Source organism: Accipiter gentilis, chromosome 5, assembly GCF_929443795.1.
Source record: "Accipiter gentilis chromosome 5, bAccGen1.1, whole genome shotgun sequence".
Taxonomy (NCBI): domain Eukaryota; kingdom Metazoa; phylum Chordata; class Aves; order Accipitriformes; family Accipitridae; genus Astur; species Astur gentilis.
In genome coordinates this window covers 34257536-34276883 of record NC_064884.1, presented here as the reverse complement: position 1 = coordinate 34276883, position 19348 = coordinate 34257536, and the positions used below count along the sequence as shown (strand labels likewise).

At 41.0% G+C, this 19348-nt stretch overlaps 1 protein-coding gene across 4 annotated transcripts in view; it reads left to right on the top strand.

Moving 5' to 3' along the window:
* The window catches only part of LOC126038598 (SAM and SH3 domain-containing protein 1-like), a 573090-nt gene that overhangs the window by 513890 nt on the left and 39852 nt on the right, over positions 1 to 19348 (top strand). For 3 of the 4 annotated variants that reach the window (XM_049800531.1, XM_049800527.1, XM_049800530.1), the window contains exons 5-8: positions 6559 to 6599; positions 8141 to 8227; positions 9560 to 9672; positions 11393 to 11494. In XM_049800531.1, coding sequence (XP_049656488.1) covers positions 6559 to 6599; positions 8141 to 8227; positions 9560 to 9672; positions 11393 to 11494 — 343 coding nt within the window. The remainder of the gene's footprint in view (positions 1 to 6558; positions 6600 to 8140; positions 8228 to 9559; positions 9673 to 11392; positions 11495 to 19348) is intronic. The other variant, XM_049800528.1, reaches the window with a different exon arrangement.

Genomic DNA, 19348 nt, shown 5'->3' with positions numbered 1-19348 from the left:
TGTGTGCACAGGACGTACATCTTAAACGGAGCCCCTCACACGTTCAATTCATCCAGTTTGGCCCGATCTCTGATGGCTTGTTGGGAATGTCAGAGGAGGAGTTGTAGGCTGCTCGGGCATTACGGCTTTCTCCGAGGTTGTTAGCAGGCAACCAGTGAGGCCCCAACAGAAGTGGCTGCTATCTGCATGCTGTTGTCTCTGCAGGAGAGACTATTGACTGAACCTGGTTTAAGGATTTTCTGCAATGGATGTGCCATAGTAAAGCTAGTCACTGTCCTGTGGTATAAACTCGAACTCCAAATCAGCCTAAGGCTGGGAGAGTGCCTGCAGTTCAGTGTTCCCATCTTTCACAGTGATTTTCAGTGAAAGCAGCAGTCTCTTTAGTAAACGGCTTTCGTTTTGCAGGAGGGTTCATGCAAGCCTCGATTCTGCCCCCTTTGGTACACTAATCTACTGGCCTTTGCCAGTAGTTTTTAATACTAGATTTCCTAATCCTCTTCCCCTGCAGCATCCAAGCTGCAGGTCAAGCTTCCCATGCAGGAGGTTATTAAATCATGCCTCCAGGTCATGGATGGGGAGGCTTAAATTCTATCGCATTTGATTCTGGCAGCTTCTCAAGGTGCCCAAATTAACTTTGGCAGGTATTTGTAAGCTCATCCGCAAAGAAACAGGAGCGTGGGTTTGACAGAGGACTTTAGGCAGAGAGAGGGCAGAAACTGAGTAGAACAAAGCAGAATAAATAAATAAATAAATCCCTCAAACTGAGGATGCTAAAGGCTGCACTTAATTACTAACAAAATTAATTGTTCCTTTTGCATACTTTGAAAATGGAAAGGAATACTGGAAGAAAAAGAAGTAAGAGCTTGCTGTACTTCAGATGTCTACATTTAAGATAATTTTTTTTATACCCTGCGCTTGCAGGAATTGAAAAGAATTAGTGAATGTGAACGGCCCTGTTTTCACTTGTTTGAGGCCTGATTTAGTCAAAGCCAAATTATTCATGCTGCCTTTAAACAGCCTCCTCAAGAGAAGTAGGGCAGGAAACTCCCACAATAACCCGCACAATGGGAGCGAGAGGCCAGCCAAACGCCGCCCGGGACACGTGAGGAGGGAAACCAGTGTGCCTTTGAGCAGCTGGAAGAAGATTTCAAGCATGGTAATTTTGTACGAGGAAGCACGAAGGGTGCCTTTCACGAGAAAGTCTGACTTGTCGCAGCTAGTTGACAGGGCATGTAGTGAGCAACGCGCACAGAACAGGGGTGCATTGCATGCGGTATGTTGGGCCCTGCTCTTTGCTGTTGAAGAGTTTTTAGCTGGCAATTCTCTGCCTCCTGGCTAGGACCGACCAGTCGGTTATTAAATACGTGACGTAGCCCCATCTGCCTGCTGCTAGTCACCAGACCAAGCCCGTGGGACCAACGTGGTGGCTTCTGTGCTGGTGGTGGTAGAAAATACACATAGGCACACACGGCCCACAAGCAGCTCAGTGTTTGTTTCCACTGAGAAAGTTTTGACCTGCTTAAAGAGCTATTGCTATGGAAACCTAATGAGAAGATAATTGAATGAAACGTCTTTGCTTTCCATCCCTTTCTCACACTGGTGCCAGCAAGGTCAGAATCTTGCAGGCCTGCTTTCTCTTCAGGTTCATGCAAATTTGATAAAAATACCAAAGGCCTGTTTTCTTCTCTGTGCCAGCTCCGGTTAGATAAATTATCCCGTATTCAGTCAGGAGCAGTTACAAGTCTGTCAGTTTTTCATACTAATTATGTGACTGGGCCATTTTTAATGCACATGGATAACTAAATGGCTTTGCAGCACAGCCACCATGGGCTTTCGCATCGGTTTATTCACTGCTATGAATGTGCATAATATTTGTAGATTGAAAATCCCATCCAAAGCATTTTCCTCAATGGGCTATAAATAGTCATTGGGAAGGAATAAGAGGGCCACTATCAGTTTATTGAAGATCATAACAGTAGTGGTTTCATTATCAGATGGTGCTATGCACCTGTGGATTTTATGGTTCGTAAATGAGATGCAGCCATGTGTTAAAGCACATCTGCATTTAAAATACTTAGTGTTGAAACAAAAACCCATCAGAATCCTGTCATTCTCAGTTCCCATGTTTGTTCTGTTTCAAGAATGATGAGCTTTCAAAAATCAACAGGCGCATTCATGAAAGCAGCACATGGTGTCATTTGTGTCCTTTCCCAGTTCTGCGGTGTACCAGCACATTCACATCTTGGGGCATGTATGACTGTCTCTTGTAAAACCAACCGCTCTGTATGTGAGAGAAGCCCTGGCATTTTTCTGTCTGAGATCAGAATCAGTGCAGAGTTAACAAGGAAAGCTGTAGCCTAGTAGCTCGATGCAGCCTAGTTAAAACCTGTCTTCATAATCAGATACAGTCTCAGTTGGCTTATGATGCAAACGTCTGCATTGGTTCTTCCTTGCGCTCAAAGTTTTGGAGCCCACCTCCAGGATTCAAGGGTTAATTTATAAAAGGGAGGGATTGCTTAGGTATAGCAAGGTCATCCCCGCTGCAGCACTTTGATGGAAAGATAGACTGTTCTGGATGCCTGGCTTTGCCATTGTTCTTACAGAACCCACAGGCTGCAAAAGAAAAACCAGAAGTGCCCTCCAGAGGCAGTCCTCACGTCCAGATCTTTGTTGTCAGAGACGTCTGGTCTGGTCTCTATCTTTCAAGCACCCTCTTAAAAGCAGTTAGTTTTTAAAGCTGCCCTCCCTTTCTCTACCTACTGTTAGAATTTTGTCCAAATAGGTTGTCTTAATAGTAAGGAAATATTAACTCCTCCTTGCTAATTTTTTCCAGCTTGTATCTACTTGTTCTTCTGTCTGATTTATTAATAGGCTGTAAATTAATCTTCTTGCAGCTTTCAATTTTGACAGACTGAACAGGCAAAACTTTTCTAGCTTTCTTTGGTAAGAAAAGCTGTCTGGTTCCTTGACTATTCTAACAGCTTTTTTCTTTACCGCTTCTGGTTTGAATTCATCTTTCTTGAGCATAAGTAATGATGGGTACAGCTGTTCCCATATATATTCATTCTTTGTACTGCCATTGGAATTTCCCATCCTTACGCCTGTTAGGATTAACGTGTTGGGTTTTCCTCAGTCACCCTTTTGCAGCTGGTATCCCCAAGTACTCTGTCATTTGCAAACCTCTGGCATTTGAAAGACTGACTTCCATGCCAGTCCTGTTTGTGTACTTGCACATTTTAGTGTTGAATGTAAACTCATTTCTGTTAAGCCAGTCTTTCTAATCAGCTAATTCCTGGTCCAGGGTCTCTGCTCTGGCTGTTGCTAGTAAATTTTTTGTCACTGATCACTGAGTGGCCTGGTGTAATCTCTGCTAAAATGCATCATCTCTCTAGAGCACTAATATTTGGTTACTCCCAAAAGTAGCTCCATTTTTAGATTATCTATTGTGCTCTGCCCCCCCCCCCCCCCGCATTTGTTTATTTCAGCAGTATGGCTCCAAGAGGCCTGAAGTATCAGCTTAGAGATGGTTTTGAATTTGTGAGATTAATGAATTAAAGTTTCGACCCTTTCTGCAGCCTGCTTCCAGAGATTATGGTTTGATAAGAAAGTACTCCTTCCCTCTGGCCGTATATCTTTTTTTCTTCTTTCTTGTCTGAACATATACCCATATGTTTCTTCTGCTATACACTGTGACAGAGTACATTTCACGTGAAAGCTTGCTAATGAAGTTGTACATCAGACCACAACAAAAATGAAGGCCTCCACGGTGGAGTAATGGCATTTGGCTCCCTTTCAGACGTGCAGTGCTGAAACTTCTGCCAAGTGTCACTGCATCATTAACTTTCAGTACAAGTTATCAGTCTATGAATGGAAGAACACAAATCACTTTCAGTGCACGTTCACAGAGGAGCTGCAGATTTAACAGAGTAAGGGAGTGTAATTGGCAAATCAAACATACAGCGATGCCGAGGTACTCAAATTTTTCACCAGACATCTAGGAAGTAAAACGCTTGATTGATTTCACTGATGTTTTTTAAGTGTCAGAGTTGTCTGGTGGAACTAAAAAGCAAGTGACTTATCAGGCTCTATGTGGTAAGTTTTGTCAGCATTTCCATCTCTTCAGACCAGCTGTTAGCATTTTCAAGGTCAGGCCAGGCATGGAAGATTTCCTCTTTAGGGAATGCATGAAATGATAATTGGAATCTGCATCCTCTGATGAAACTCAGCATAGTTCTTAAATCAGTTACAAATGAGAAGGTGGTCTGCTTGCTGTGGATTCTACTCTTGTCCTCACCCCCTCTAGCTCAGGCGCGTCAGAAGTTTGCTCCTGCTGCTCTTCCCCTTCTTTGGAGGCCAGCGTGCAACGAGTTGGTGGCCTCGGGCTGATTCCCAGTGAACAGATGTCCACATCACAAACATTGCCGCTACACCTGCTACTTACTTGCATCGTTGTTGGCAACTGCGCAAGAGAAGAAAAGGATTAAAATGGATTTGGAGGCTGAAAAGCACGAGAGACTGCCTCTCCACTTTGAGGCTGATTTCACTAGTGAGGCAGAGTTCTGATCATTAACAGATTTCATTTTCTAAGGGTTGTGATTTGGTGCATTTCATGGATACTAAATTTAGTTAAGTTAAACAGAATAACTGCTTGATGGGTGCGGTCTATGCTTGGGTGCAAGACATACAGTGGATTAATTCTGTCAGTTCCAACAGAACTTGATTTTCTTTTTACTTGGTTGTCTCTATATACAGGTCCACACACTTTTTATCTGATTTACCTTTATTTAGAAAAATACTCACTGACAACTTTACTTTTAAGTGTCTGGATGAAATCCTGGCCATATTGAAAGTCTTCAAATTTCGACACTGGCTTTTCTGGAGTTTTTGCCCAGAAAGTAGGGGGTTTGTGTTTTTCTCCTGCATTTGTTATTCAGGCTTCTTAAAAACTAAGCATTTGGTGGCATATCACCTGTATCATTAACTTTTCCCCTTCAAGGGTAAACTTTATCAGCAACGGAAAACAATAAATGTCTCCCTCTGCCTGGTGCACTACAAATCTGAAATTTGGTTGCTTCAATTAGTTTGCAGTTTGTGCTGGATTAAATTTCTAATCAGTCTGAGGTTGAAGTAAGTTACATTTCAGAGCTTCGCTGTGGCAAACCCTCCTTGTCTACATGAGTTACTAAATCAAACTTCATACTGTCTCATTTCCCATTTAACGATGTCTTTGCAAATTGGTGAGCATGTTTTTTGTGCTTACAAAACGTTGGCCAGTAATAGCTTGCATCTTCTAAACTGTGAACCTGCTTGAACTGAAATTTTCCTTCAAGTGGTTTACTGAACTGATCAAAAACTCTTCATTGCCCTCTTCTGGGGGTCTAAGAAAACACAAGGAGCCTGCGCAAACACTGTGGACAGCAACAAGAGTACGGCATGTGTGTGTTATTATATGGCCTCATTCAAAGAACGATTTGGTTTGAGGTCGTCTTGGTATGCTGGGGTACGCATGTTTCCATTCTGCATGGCTGCAGTACAGTCACCGCACAATAGCGCATTGTTGTGCAGCGGGACTGAGCTCTCGCAAAGACGCTGCAGTAACGCTTTGCACTTGGAGCCTCCAGCAAAGCCATTGAAGCTGGCAGAAGTCATTTTGCTGTCTTGGCGCAGCATGGTTAAATAGTGATTCCCATAGGAGGGCTTCAAAGAACAGCACAAGATTTGGTAATTTCTGTTAGCTCCATTTATACAGACGTGGAAGAAAAAGGCAATGAAGCGGTGTGGTGGTGTCTCATCAGAGATCCCACAATGAACCGTTGGCGCTGAGTTGGAATCCATTATGGAAAACTGGTTCAACGAACATAAAGACCGAGAACAAAAGATTTACTTGCTGTTTTAGGGGGTTGTTTGTAGAGTCCATGTTCTGTTAAAATGAGTCTCTCCAGCCAGCTTTTGAGGGAGGGAGCATGCACTGGTGGGAAAGCACACAGAAGGGTCTCGGGGAGAAAGAAGTTGTAGTCTCCGGTTATCTATGGTCGCACTTTAAAGGGTCTGGACAAGTTTTCTTCACCTTGTCTTTACACCTCTACTCCTCTCTTGCACACAGTGGATTCTGAAAGCTTAATGAGTGCATATTTATAAAGCATTTTCAGATAAAAAGCCAAATAGGCCGACAACTGTTACACAGCTAAACAAATACAGCAACCCAGTGCTGCAGTTTCTAAGGCAGCCATATTACTGTTTTACAAATGGAAAGGGGGAAAGTATGTGAAAAAGTGTTTTTCTGAGGGATCCCTAGACTCCTTTGCCTTAACCATAGGTTTTTGTCAGTATATATTTTTCTATGCTGGTCACAAAAGGCATGTTTAAGAGGGGAACTCAGTTACTGTGGTCAGACCAGTGGGTTCAGTTTTTGTTTCCAACTTGCTGTGTTGGGAAGAAAAGGGAAGAGAAAACAGCTCATGATATATTGTTTGGCAACTATAATTTACTGTAATCAGACAGCTCCCATGAAATGTGAGACGCCTGCATCAATAAGTTCATTTCTCTTTTTTGTCCTAGGCTCTCCATTCATAAATCAAGTTCGGAAGAAGGCTCTGTAGGTCAGTATATTTCATTTTATTTGATACTCCTATGGAATTTTTAAACAGGTTTTGAGTTTTGCTTGTGCTGGGTTGTGAAGAGCTGAGTAAACACAATGCTGGCAGAAGTCAGCAGCATTTGTGTGTGTGGGGAGGGTGAGTCTCAGCAGCTTTAAGTTAGATGCTGGGTGTCTCAGTGATAACTGAGACTGCCCAACCAGTATTGTCATGTGATAATTATGCATCTTTTGACTTGTTGTATTGGATTTCAAATGTCTGCATGTTAGATCACTGCTAGCCTATATGTTTGTATTGTGAAAATGACCACCACCAGTGAATAACAGGGTTTTTGTTATGTTTGTTCATGTCATACCAGAGTGTCTTTGTTTCTGAAATATTTTGCCTTCTTAAATATGCATTTGTTTTCCATTGTCTTTCACTTTTTCTTTTCTTTTTTTTTTTTTTAAACTTACTATAATTAGTTCGTATTGCTATCCTAACTTGTTAGTTCAGCTGATACAATTCTGGACAAATTTTATTTTGCTTACTGGAGAGGAAAAGAAAAACTGGGAGGGGTTTTTGGTTTTTTTTTAATGTTTTTCTAGGGACATTTCCACACAGTCTGAATTTAAGCTGTGTTTCAGACAGTCTGTAAACCCAGCTCTAGGTCTTCTAGGGTGAGGTCCAAAATACTATAGTCATATGCTGAAACTCAGTATAAACTGTGTTCCATCGAATTTTTCAAAAGCAGAGGGATGAAATAGCTCTTTATCAGTAAGTGTTTCTGCCAGATCAGGCACAGTGTGTTCTCTTGCAGGTGGCATAAACTTTATGGCATGTGCCCTGGTTAATTCAATGGAACTAATTTACATGCCCTACCTTGAGCCAGATCCTATTTCTTTTTTAGAACAAATGATTAACTTCTGGGTCATCAAGCCATACGCAGATCTGAATGGGCCTGGACACCCCATCCTTGTACAGTCCAGGCATACAGAGAGCAAGAGTCAGATGTAGCTGATGGTCTCATAAAATTTCTTATGCCAAGTAGTAGAATATGCATATGCGTTTGTGCGTATGTGTGTGTGTGTTTATATACATGTAAAGTATTTCTTTTCTGTATAGATATGCACACACATATTAGAAAATTACTTATCTGAGGTGTGCCTCGGGTTGCATAATTGTCGTTCAGTTAAAGAGAAAAAACCAACAAAGTGCCTCAAAAACACTTCCAGACTTGATGATAACAACTCAACAGATATCAAAATGAATGTAAAATATTTTCTGTTTATAATTCAAAATACGTAAGTTACTGGCTTATCTCAGTCCTCTATAGCATTGGCAATTATAAAAGAATGTGCATTTCCCTGAAATAGTTACAGCAGCACAGTTCTAGTACAGAATAAATCAAGAAAAACAGAAAATTTGAGGATTTTTTATTCTTGTCTTTGACTTAGACAATACAACTTAATGCTTGAAGATTTCTCTAGCATTTACTAACTAATTTTTTTTTCTGAAATTCTTTTTCCCTTTCCCCTCATTCTCCCTCCCCACTTTCCTTTTAGGGAAAGCAGACTGGAAAAAGAAAAATAAGTTTTTTTGGCAGAATTTCCGAAAGAACCAGAAAGGACTAATGAGGCAGACTTCAAAAGGTAAATCTTTTTTAAGGACACACAGCCTATCCGTATAAAATAGAAGGAGCCAGCACACAAAGGTGTAAAATTGATTTGCAAAAGTGTGGCAGCTGGGGGCCTGTGGATCTGGAAATGTCGCAGGTTTGGTTCATCATGACAGGGCTCGTAAAGACGAGTCATGTTCTGTGAGACTGCAGATAGGAGGCTGGGACGCCTTCGGTCCTGACTGTCCATGATGTCACACATGCAAAGTGATGTGTTTAATATATATTTACAAGTAATATCTGTAAATAAACAAGATGCCTTTTTTTTTTTCCCCTGATCCTGACTTGATGAGAGAAATACTGATGTGTTTTAATTGAAATATCTTTCTCCTTTCTTTGGTATTTGGTTACATTGACCTGTTTGCTTTAGGCTTGAATCCAACCTTGCATTGTAGAAGACACTACAAGAACGGAGAAGTAAAAGTGCATCTGGTGACTAGTGCAAATGTAGGATCGATTCCACTTAAACTGTCAGGTGTCTTTCTCTAGTTCTTGTCCAAAAGATGCAGCTGTGCATTGCTTTAAATATTTATCTTCACAGAGAAAATTCCTGTTTCCCCATGTGTATCTGTTAGATTCTTGTGTTGCAGATGCTTCTCCACGTCGCTATGTCTGTATTCAGAGGGATTGTGAAAGATGACAGCAGCCCGCTTAGGAAGTCAAAAAGGGGCACATTACACTTTCAGTTAAGAGTAGATCCCTGCTTGCTCTCAAGGCAAAGTTCTAATTGTCCATGCTGACATGTCAAGCACATACCCAAAGGAGAGGTCCTGGAGTTGACAGCCCCAGTACATCCAGCACCGTGTGCCAGCTCAGGGGCTGGTTAGGTAGCCTGGATAGATTGGGGGATGTGCCCAGTCCGCAGCAGAGAGCTGCAAGGGCCCAGCACACCGTTCACGAGGAGGCTTCCCATCCGCTCTGGCAGCTGGCTGCAGTATTCCTCAGGGCTGAGCGCAGGACTTTTCTGCCATTAGCACCTTCACTTTTGATTCTTGTCCTTCAGGGTCAATAACTGAGTGATGACAGTCACTCTTTATTTCTCCTTGTCATATTCTCTTGCTTTCAGTGTCAAAGTAGACTTAGTTTTATCACCCTAATTTACTTCCTTTTCTTGCTCAGTTACTTCCAAATCATTCAGTCCTTTGAAATCGTAGTGTGAGCCTGCTCTGGGGAGGGTCTGTTTCTGGCCAGCCAGATCCACGTGGCAACCAGATTTCAGAGCAGTGGGTAAAATCCAGTTTCCATGTGTCCTGCTCGGTGCGTGACCTCTTACACGTGTTTGTTATCTCTGTGCTTTTTCCTGCAGGAGAGGATGTAGGGTACGTGGCCAGTGAGATCACAATGAGTGACGAGGAACGGATCCAGCTGATGATGATGGTCAAAGAGAAGATGATCACCATTGAGGAAGCACTTGCTAGGGTATGATATGTACATACTTCAGTTTCCTTAAGAAACATGTTTTAGGATGTAGGATATACCAATTTAGAGTTTTCATTTGCTCAGAAAACAGAAGGGGGAGAAAGCCTGCCTGTTTGTCCCATCGCACTAGGTAGCGTAAATTAGTTAGCAATTCCTTTGTTTATGGGGAAAAGTGAGATTTAGCTCAACCAAAAATAGATGTCCAGTGCATGGTAAATTGAGTCCTACAAGCATTTGCTTCTCTCCATGGCAATAAAGGATGCTAATCAGAGAAAAAGCTCAAGTGTAGACATTTTCATTGCAGCTGTCTAAAGTAAGGGAGAGAAATCTGACCTGTACTAGCCCTTATTTATCGTGTATGTTCATGGGTTTGTTTAAGTACGAAAGGAATGGTTCAGGTTTTGCTGAGCTTGCCTTATTTGTTTCAGAACACATATATTTCTTATGGCTGAAGGGCAGTTTGATTGAAGGCTTCCATTTTCAGCAATTAAAACGTAAAAAAATATTAACATTTAAGCTAAAATTACTTCTGCTTGTTTCTTAGCCAAAAGGTAATGTTTTGTTTTAGTAGCCTTCAAGAAAACATATTGAGCCATTTTTGACATTTGATACTAAAATCAACACGGATGTATTTTTTGACAAGTATAGTGGCTGTCACAAGTGCTTCTGTGCAAAATCTAAATATTAATAAACCACAAGGAAAATAACTGTAAGGTATTGTATTTGTGTAGCAGTAGGGCTGAGATTTTAATTTCTCAGGAGCCAAAAGGTCAGTGCTGAACTTCCCACACCACTTCTGATTTTATACTCTTGTGCAAAATACTGTGATGGAACACAGGGTATTCTGCATGGGCTCCATTAGAGGTGCAGAAAATATGATTTAGATCATGAATTGGCACTCAGATAAATTTCTATACTGACATACTGCACCTTGAAATAGATTATCCTAGAATATAAAGTTATGTTATTGTCTGAGGAAAATACTACTTTGCTGGGAATCGTATCATAAAAAAAAAAAAAAAAAAGCAACCTTTTAAAATTACCAGTTGGTAATACTGGGAATTCTTTTACTTCTGTGCTGTTAAAAATTTGGGGGGCGGGGGGCGGGGAGGGTGAGGGGGTGGTGTACCTGATCTGTATGGTTCATATATATACTGGTACTGTTTCCCTCTAGTGGTCTGAGCTACTAGCAGCAACTTTTTTTTTTTTTCTTTCTTATCCGTTCTTGATGATCCTCTCAACAGTTTGACTCCAGTAGGATTGGTTTTATGTCTTAAGCCTTTTATTGGAAAATGGGAAAGATGGTCTTTTGTTTTAAAATTATAAAAGGTGGTTCCTAGTCTTTACTGTGGATCATTTTCTTTGTGAAGGAAATTGGCAGGCTATTGTGATTTAGTCTGTCCCCTGTAAACTGTGCCTCTAAGATGGGGATGTATAATTTATATTTTACCAATGACAGTTCATCAATATTCAGTATTTACAGATCACTTCCTTTTAAGGGAAAAAAAAAAAAACCCAACTCATCACTAAAACTTCTGATTCTAAAACAAAATAATTTATTCTAAACAAGTGAGACATGCAATGCAGAAGTTCTGATTTTCCCAGTTCACAGTGGTACACAGTAAAAAAAACCTGAAAGGACATAAACTCTTGCTATTTTAATAAAAATTGGTAGCTTCTTCTTGCTGGAAGATGTTCTCTCTGTCTTTTCGGATTTCAGCTGAAGGAGTATGAAGCCCAGCACAGGCAATCAAGCACTGTAGATGCTACAGAATGGCCTGATGGATCTTACTCAACATTTGATGGGTCTTCCAATTGTAATGTAAGTACCTGTCATTCTGATACAGCTCCCCAGTATCATTTAATATTTAAATGCTTTTATTGCAGTGCAGAAATATCCTGATTCACCCAGAGATTTCCTTAATAGGAAATGTGTCATTTGACCTTGTGATGCTATGTGCTGTCTGCAGAAAATCTTTAACATAGATTTTAGATCTTCAAGGTCTGTTGTCATAGACTTTAACAGTCTTATTGTATAACCTCTCTTTTTTTCTTTTTTTCATTTTTTAATCTTTCCCTTTGTCACTGAGCTTTTGAAGAACAAGTGATCTCAGGCAAAAATGCCTGTGTTCCAAAATGCACAGAAAAGGTTTTTTAGAAGGAACTGTTTCTCTTTGTTGATTCACAGTAACTGAAAAGTAGAGTTTCTCAGGCCTTCCTAGCCCTTGTTGATACATTCTAGATGAGGGTCTGGCTAAATCCTAGCTGCCTGGTGCTTTCAAGTAGTTCTATCTCTGCATTTGCTAACTGTCAGCCCAGAGAGTTTGCAGTTTTTGCCAGACCCATAAGCAGTAAGGCAGCTTTCCTCTGTCATTTTTATTTCTGAGCTGTGTAGCTTCTGTTGTTTTTATGGGCACCAGACAGTCTTTGTGTCATGCCATACTGAATTAATTAATTTTTCCTTCCAAATATCTTCATTTTCACTGAGTAGTTTATTCCACTTCATTTCTCTAATTGAAAGTTCACAGATAAATCTTGGAGAAGAACACATTCGGCTGTCAAATCCAAGCTCTTTGTAACCCATATAATTGAATCATAAGCTTTTGAGACCATTGATTGATGTATTTATTTTATTGTCACTGGAATTTCCTGCTAACTGCAGCAGACAGTTAGCTTCTCCTCCCTAAATGAAAAGAGGAATGCTATGTCATTTTATGGGATGTTTAAAATATTTTGTGGTGGAGAAAGATTTTCTTGTTTGTATTCAAAAAAAAATATGCCCATCTTTAGTTAAATGGGAGCAGAGCGGGGACTGATGTTGCCTTATACTCTATTCTGATATATCAGAAATGTGCAAAGAATAGAGACTGACTTTTCTGCACTGATTGTTTAGCCGGTTGAAAGATGTCTTGATCTTTTCCTCATTAGTATTTATAGCCTGAACTTTCCCTTCTCGAGGTCTTTGGCTAAGGTGCCTATAGCATGAAAGCCTCAAAACTCTCATTTACCATGCTCAAATCTCAGAAGGATACTGAATTTCTCTCTTAAATCTTCTGATAGAGGTTTACACTTCTGTTGAAGTTACTGAAAGCTGTGTATACCTCTGATGACCAAACGTGACTCAGTATTTCCTCCCTAATGGAACAACTTGGCACCTTTTCTCTAAAATTATTTTCCTAAGCCATCTTTGCACTTTGAGTCAACAACTCTGTGGCCTCTCTCTGCTGTTCTGGTAGGATTTGAACCATCCTCCTGCTAACATCAGTGGGGGATCTCTATTCCATTGTTGTAGATACCTCTCAAGATTCTTGCCCTTGCTCCTAATTTTTATCCTGGTTACATTTAACAGAAGCTGTGAAACTGCTTGCCTTCAAGGGTAAAGCAGATCATCTGCAGAAACGAAACTTCATGCTATATCAAAAGTCAGCTTGGCTTCTTTTTTGTGGACAAGAAAGAAACTAGGGTTAACTGGGGTGAAAGACTTTGGGCTATAATTGACATGCAAGAGTGAAAAACAGTGCAAAGTATCAGATAGGTCTAAAGATAGAGTGTGTGTTCACCCAGACTGTTTTGCCAAAGGACATCTCTATTAATCTAAAATGACCAGCTTTTTAGATCTGCAAAGTTGATTCTGTTTTCAGGTCCTTTCTTTGCCAAATAGTGTGACTTTCAGTGCTATTTGTGTGATTTGTACTCCGTGAATTTGGAATCTCAACTTAAAACTACCCTGCTCATTTTATAGAGGCCATGAAGCAAAGATGTTTTTCCATATATTAAAAACATTCTGTTAAGTAGCCCATTGCCTTCTAACCTCAGAAAGTAATTGAAAATATGAGTCACTGAAATTGAAGTTTCTGGTTTGAATTAAAACTCCCTGGGCAATGGCTCTTCTGGTTCTGTTGGCATTTTTTCCGATTTTTTTTTTTTTTTTTCAGTTTCATGGCCAAATTGTTACTAGGCAGTTTTTAGTGGAACATAGCGATCATATTTGATCATTTTGTAAATATTTTATACACACAAATGATAAAAGCTAATTGCAGAATAATTACAGATGGAGGGAATTTAGAAAAAGAATAATTTTTAGTTTACTTGCTATACATTTGTTTGGTAACCTTGGGGATTTAAGAGATATCAAGACACTAGTATAATGGCCTTTTTTTTTTTTTTTTTTTTTTTTTTTTACCTTCTCGTTTTATCTTTGCAGGTAGAAAGACCTGCTGCTAGTTAGGAGGACTTAGGAGGATGGGTCACTAGTTTTTTGTGGAGAATCTTGGTCTAGCTTTGCCCAGTGACTACATTTCAGGAAAGGGGGGAAAAAAAAAAAAAAAAAAAGGTAGAATCTAAGCAACCAGGGAATCTAAAAATGGAGGCGGAACGTGTGGAGTGTTCTAAGGGTTTAAGTACTCCATTGCTTTCAAGTCAGCTCTGCCCACAGCATAAGAACAGCCACCTATAAACTAACATCTAAAGGGCAAATATCATAAGTTGTTGTTTTCCTTTGGGGGGCAGGGGGGGAAAGAGACTACTTTTTTTTTAAACTTGTATAGCTATTATATGTTTATGACTAACATTGCTGGTGTTGATCCTTAACTCATTTTGAAGATTGATTTAGGGATTCTTTCTCCCAGCTCCTCCTCTTTTAAATTACTATGCCAGGAAATGGAAACTTGCATTTTGTGCCCTTACAAAACTAAACCCAAAACATGAACCACAAAGGATTGCAGGGTCATCATCTCAGCATCTGAAGGGAGGCAGCCCAATGTCATTGCTGTGCGGTTAATTGTATGTCCTGTTTGTTTGCTCTTAAGAAACAACCAACCAACCAAAGGCCTTGCCACGTCAGTAGGTGACTTGGTTCTCTTCCACTTTAGAGAAGTTTGTAGCTTTCAGTCTCACTACTGTGGTCCCTTTGTTTCACAACAAAGTATGCGTGTTATTTAATTGCTAATGTGGGAATGCACTTGAAACTGTTTTTCTTTTTAGTCAGATGTATCAAAAGTCTAAAACGCTTCACCATTTTTTTACCAATTTATTTCTGAGTATTTATGTTTCATCTCTGTCGGAATGAAGGCTGCTCACAGTAACACTAGACAAGCTTTCATTGCCTTGTGCCAGGCTTTGGGATGTAAAGCAGGTGCAGTTTGCAAATGGATCTCTTTCTGGATTTTAGATAAGGGCCTATTTGTCCTCAGGAGTCAGAAAGTCCAGGGAAAGAGAGGACTTCAAAATTGTACCACATTCTTTCTTTACACTGAGGTGCCTTTTATGCTTCTTAAAGATAGAAGCTCATTTGATAACCCTTGGGGGCTGAAATTCTCAGTTCATCTAAAACAGGGCTGCTTCATCCCCAGAGCCCCGCTGGTACCGCTCCAGCCCAGCTTGGAGGACCAGCATTAGGAGAAACCAGTATAAATCCTTTCCTGTGCCCTCTGCTGAAAGACTGCTGATTGGTACCAGTTGCCATGTTTGATGCAGGAGTCGGGGAAAGGAGAGAAGCAGGAGGGAGGTTGTGACAGAAGTGTGTATCATACGTGTGCTGCCACTGAAACAAACCGCTAATTAACTTCGCTGACAGTTTCTGTAGATGCAAGTTAAATGAAGTCATAATTATCTCTGGGCTGAACTGTTTTGTTGGTCTCGTCGGGCTTCTGTGTTTCGGTTTTGATCAGCAGATAATGGTCAGCCATCCAGGGCTCATTAATGCAAGCTTCCAGGTAGCGTAGCCGGCCTTCGTTTGAAGGGTGCTGCGGTGAGCTGTGCCGGGCTCCCCCGACACCTCCCCGCCTGCCACACGTGGCCTTAGCAGCCTCTGGAGAGAGGCCGTAGAATGGAAGAGCAGGGAGAACAAAACCAGCATCTCCCTCGAAAAGCACGGCCCGCAGGTGGGCCCGCTGGGAGCCCGCAGTGCTGTTCTACCTCCCTGCCCTCCCAACACCGCTTTACCCAGGACTGTCAACGTGGCACCATTACCAGGAGGAAACTGGTGCCCCGTTTGTTTTCACAGAGGAGGGCGGCAGCGGTTGCGCGGACCTGGAGGGGTGCTGTGCACATCTGCGTCTGCCATGAGGCCGGTGCTGGGGGAAGCTGCCCCTTGCGTCGCCGCTCTTTCTGACTATCGATCCTCTTTGTAACAGACGGCAGCAAATAGAGTCCCTACAGCCACAGCTCTAGCTGGCGTGAGATAATCTTTTGTTGCTCCTGTTCTTCCTATTATTTCCTGAGGACATTTTTATTTACCAAGTCATTAAATGGGGCTAAAAGCTGAAAGAGTGCGCAGCACAGGGTTTGTGTCTGCTACCAGCGTCAAAGGCAGAATAACAGACGAGAATGGACTTTGGGTTGTATTCATTTCAATCCGAGAGATGCTGAAGCTCTTGAATCAGGATTGTATTACCTATGGTACAAAGCTGACCGACAAAAGATGAAGTCTGATGGAATTATCTCTGGCTCACGACAGTCGTTACTGTGTTGTTTGGTAAGTGTGAGGAGTAGGAAGAAAAGAAATAATTACAGTATAACTTCTGTAGCACCAGCTACCTTGAGAGTAAATCTAAGTTTAACTACAGCAAATCCACATTATTCAGAGTTATACTGCATTTCAGTGGTTCAGATTGTGGATGCTTTCTAAATACAGTGATTTTTAAATGGATTTTTACTCATATTACTGGTGGATTCTTTAAATGTTTAACCATTTGTTAACACTATTATTGCTTATACTACAGGACTGTTAGAGTAAACACGAAAAAGCCCTTCCTTTGGTACAGTCAGTTGAACTTGTTAGAACTAAGCTCAAAGTTGATGCATATTGTGAATCAGCATTGGGTATCAATGGAGACTAGGGTATGATGACTTTTTTTTAATTTAAACAGTAGTGTTTAAGCTGAGGCAACACAGATACTTTGAGCATTTTCAAAGCTCTGTGCTATGGTAGCCCCGTTTTTGCTGTTATCACAGAACTTAACCATTTTTTCTAAGGTTGGGTTTTGGGTTTGGTTTGTTTTTTTTTTTTCCATGGAAGGCTAAAAGGGGGAAGAGGATGCTTCTGTATTTCAGTTCTTGGAGAACTTGTTGCCACCTCCACTCCTTGCATGCTCTTTGAGGTGATGGGGGGGAGCTGATGTTGAGCATGGCTATGAATGAACGCAGGGCTTTGCTTCGAAGAGTCTAGTGACCTGATTTCTGTTAAGATTTCGTGAAAGGCACTGATGTGCCTCATTGTGTTGGATGATATATTTGTTACTACTATCCGAGTTCCTGTAATACTGTCAGTGCTTAGTAACAGTTATGATGAAGAAAGAGCCTATAATAAGAAATGGCTCAAAATGATAGTACTCAATTCCCACACTATGTGCCTAACACAGGGACCTGTCCTGGGAGCTGCTGGCTGCCTTCCCTTTCCACTGATCTCAGGGACAGTGTCCAGCACCTCTTGGTGAAAGCTAGCAGCAGCAGATTTACAGCATATTTTGTTACGAATGTCCCCCCTCTCTATCCATGCATAAGAGCAGTGTTTCCTGTTGGTGTAGTAATACAAAAACCTTCATGAGAGAAATGCAAACCGTCATTACGGTTCCCAGGACACAACACAAAGTTTTAAGTAAGGTCAGCGCTGTGAAGTGATGATAGCAGAGTGAGAGACCATTGATGTGGTTATATTTGGTTTTGCAGAACACTGTAAGCAGTTTTTTACCTATTTGGTCTGAAATTTTCCAGAACCCTTTAGAATTAGCAGGAGAAATGCATTTATTTACGAATAAAACTATATCGCTTCTTTAAGTATTACTTACCGTGCAAGACCTGCCCATGTTGTCATCAGATGCAACTTGACTAGGTGTGTGTCCCTAGTGGGACTGAACGCTGTCACCACAGGATTGTACTGAGCTGTTGGCAGTAATGTAGCCCAAGTAAACCTCCTGCTCACTGCCAGTAGGAGTTGCTCCTGCAGATGTGAAGACTGGATGTAATTAGTCTGTTGTAAGGTCTTTCAGAAAAATCTTACTGCTATCATGACTCAGAGAAGAGAGCTTATGCTAACATGCAGGCAGTGACTGTAATTAAGCGTGTTCATAACCACTTCTGTTTTGACTGCATTCACACAAGCTCTATTGACTTACTTTACCGCAAAATGTTTGGCCATGTATTTCGGGAGGGTGGGAGGTGGGAAGGCAAATTAATTTAATATTCATTCTAACACATGACTTGGCTTTTTCTTATACCTTTTTGCCCTTGGGCAGATGCCTAATTTCTCTGCTTATTACCTAGAGGGTGGGGGGACAGTGGTAACAGCTTTTTCCTATTCTCCCTGTATGCATCAGCCAGCAGGAGATGCTGTAATCCATAATGTGGTTTCCCTGCCCCCATCTTTTCTGAGACCAAGCCTATTAAATTGGAACAAAGCCTTGCTCAGTTCAAGAATTAGGAATCTCAAAAGCCATGTGTTTCACTGCCCTATTTGGCAGACCCAAGCTGAATAATCTTTACTTGTGGTACAATAGAAAATTTTAATTGCGCTCCTGTCGGCTACCACTTGCCTCCCCTCCCCACTGCTAGTGTTTCCTTCCTCGCACTTAGCACGGTAACATTAATATTGTTTGAAAATACTATAAGAATGTAATTTAATTTACTACGCCCTTCACTAAAGGGAGCTCATTCACTTCTTTTTCTTTTTTTTTTTCTTTTTTATTCTCCAATATGACTTTCACTGTATTTCATGTATCGCTGTTCCACCCTTGGTTTTCCGAAGTGCCGGGAGGTTGGTTTCCAGTGCCAGTGGTGTACTCCATTCATTAATAGTACAGGCTACACCAAAGAAAAGGGATTCTCCCCAGGCCTTCTTAACCTTGCCAAAACACAAGATGAGACCTCCTTGTTAGAGACTCTCTTTCCCATGTGTAGAGGAGTCTGCAGGAGAATTGGAAAGGAATGCTGTATTGTAACAGATACAGAATAATGTAATGCAGAGCTTCATTCTGCCACATATACCTATGACAAGTGGTACATGAGTACAGCTGTAATGTCATTAAAATTAATTATGCTAATCAGGGAGAGAAACACTTTGCCACGAGGAAATGTGTCTGGCTTGCAGATGCAAACGTCAGCAGTGTGCTTCTCAAAATTACTTAACTAAAACCTGGAAACAGTTAACATCTAGGAATTTGCCTAAGCAGCTATTCTAGTATCAAGACAGACCTCCTGGGAGAATTAAATTTGCGTGCTCTCGTTACTTATGACAAATATTTCCCACTAATTTCAGCAAGCAGTGTCGTCACCAGCTAATGTGTAATATATCTTTCACCAAAGTAGCCGTTGGATTCTCCTTTGATTTCCTTGTAAGTAATCACAGACCAAACCCAGACATGGTTACCTGGGGGGGCTGACACTTCCACTGCACGTTTTAGACTTACACAGCCCTTGCAATTCATGCTCTTGCAGTTAATTATGTGAAGTGGCAAAAACATTTATGACTTCTGTTAATTTTCTTACAAATTTTGGAGACCATTATTTGCAACCTCAGGATATGATGTGGATTATCACATCTGAGCTTCACTCAGTTTTCTATAAACAGCCTCTGCAAGGATTAGAGGTTTGCGAAACTTTCTTAATGAAACCCCAAACCTTCAAAACTCAAGTTGCAAAGCCCCAAACTTAGATCAGTTTCACTCATGGCCATGAACTT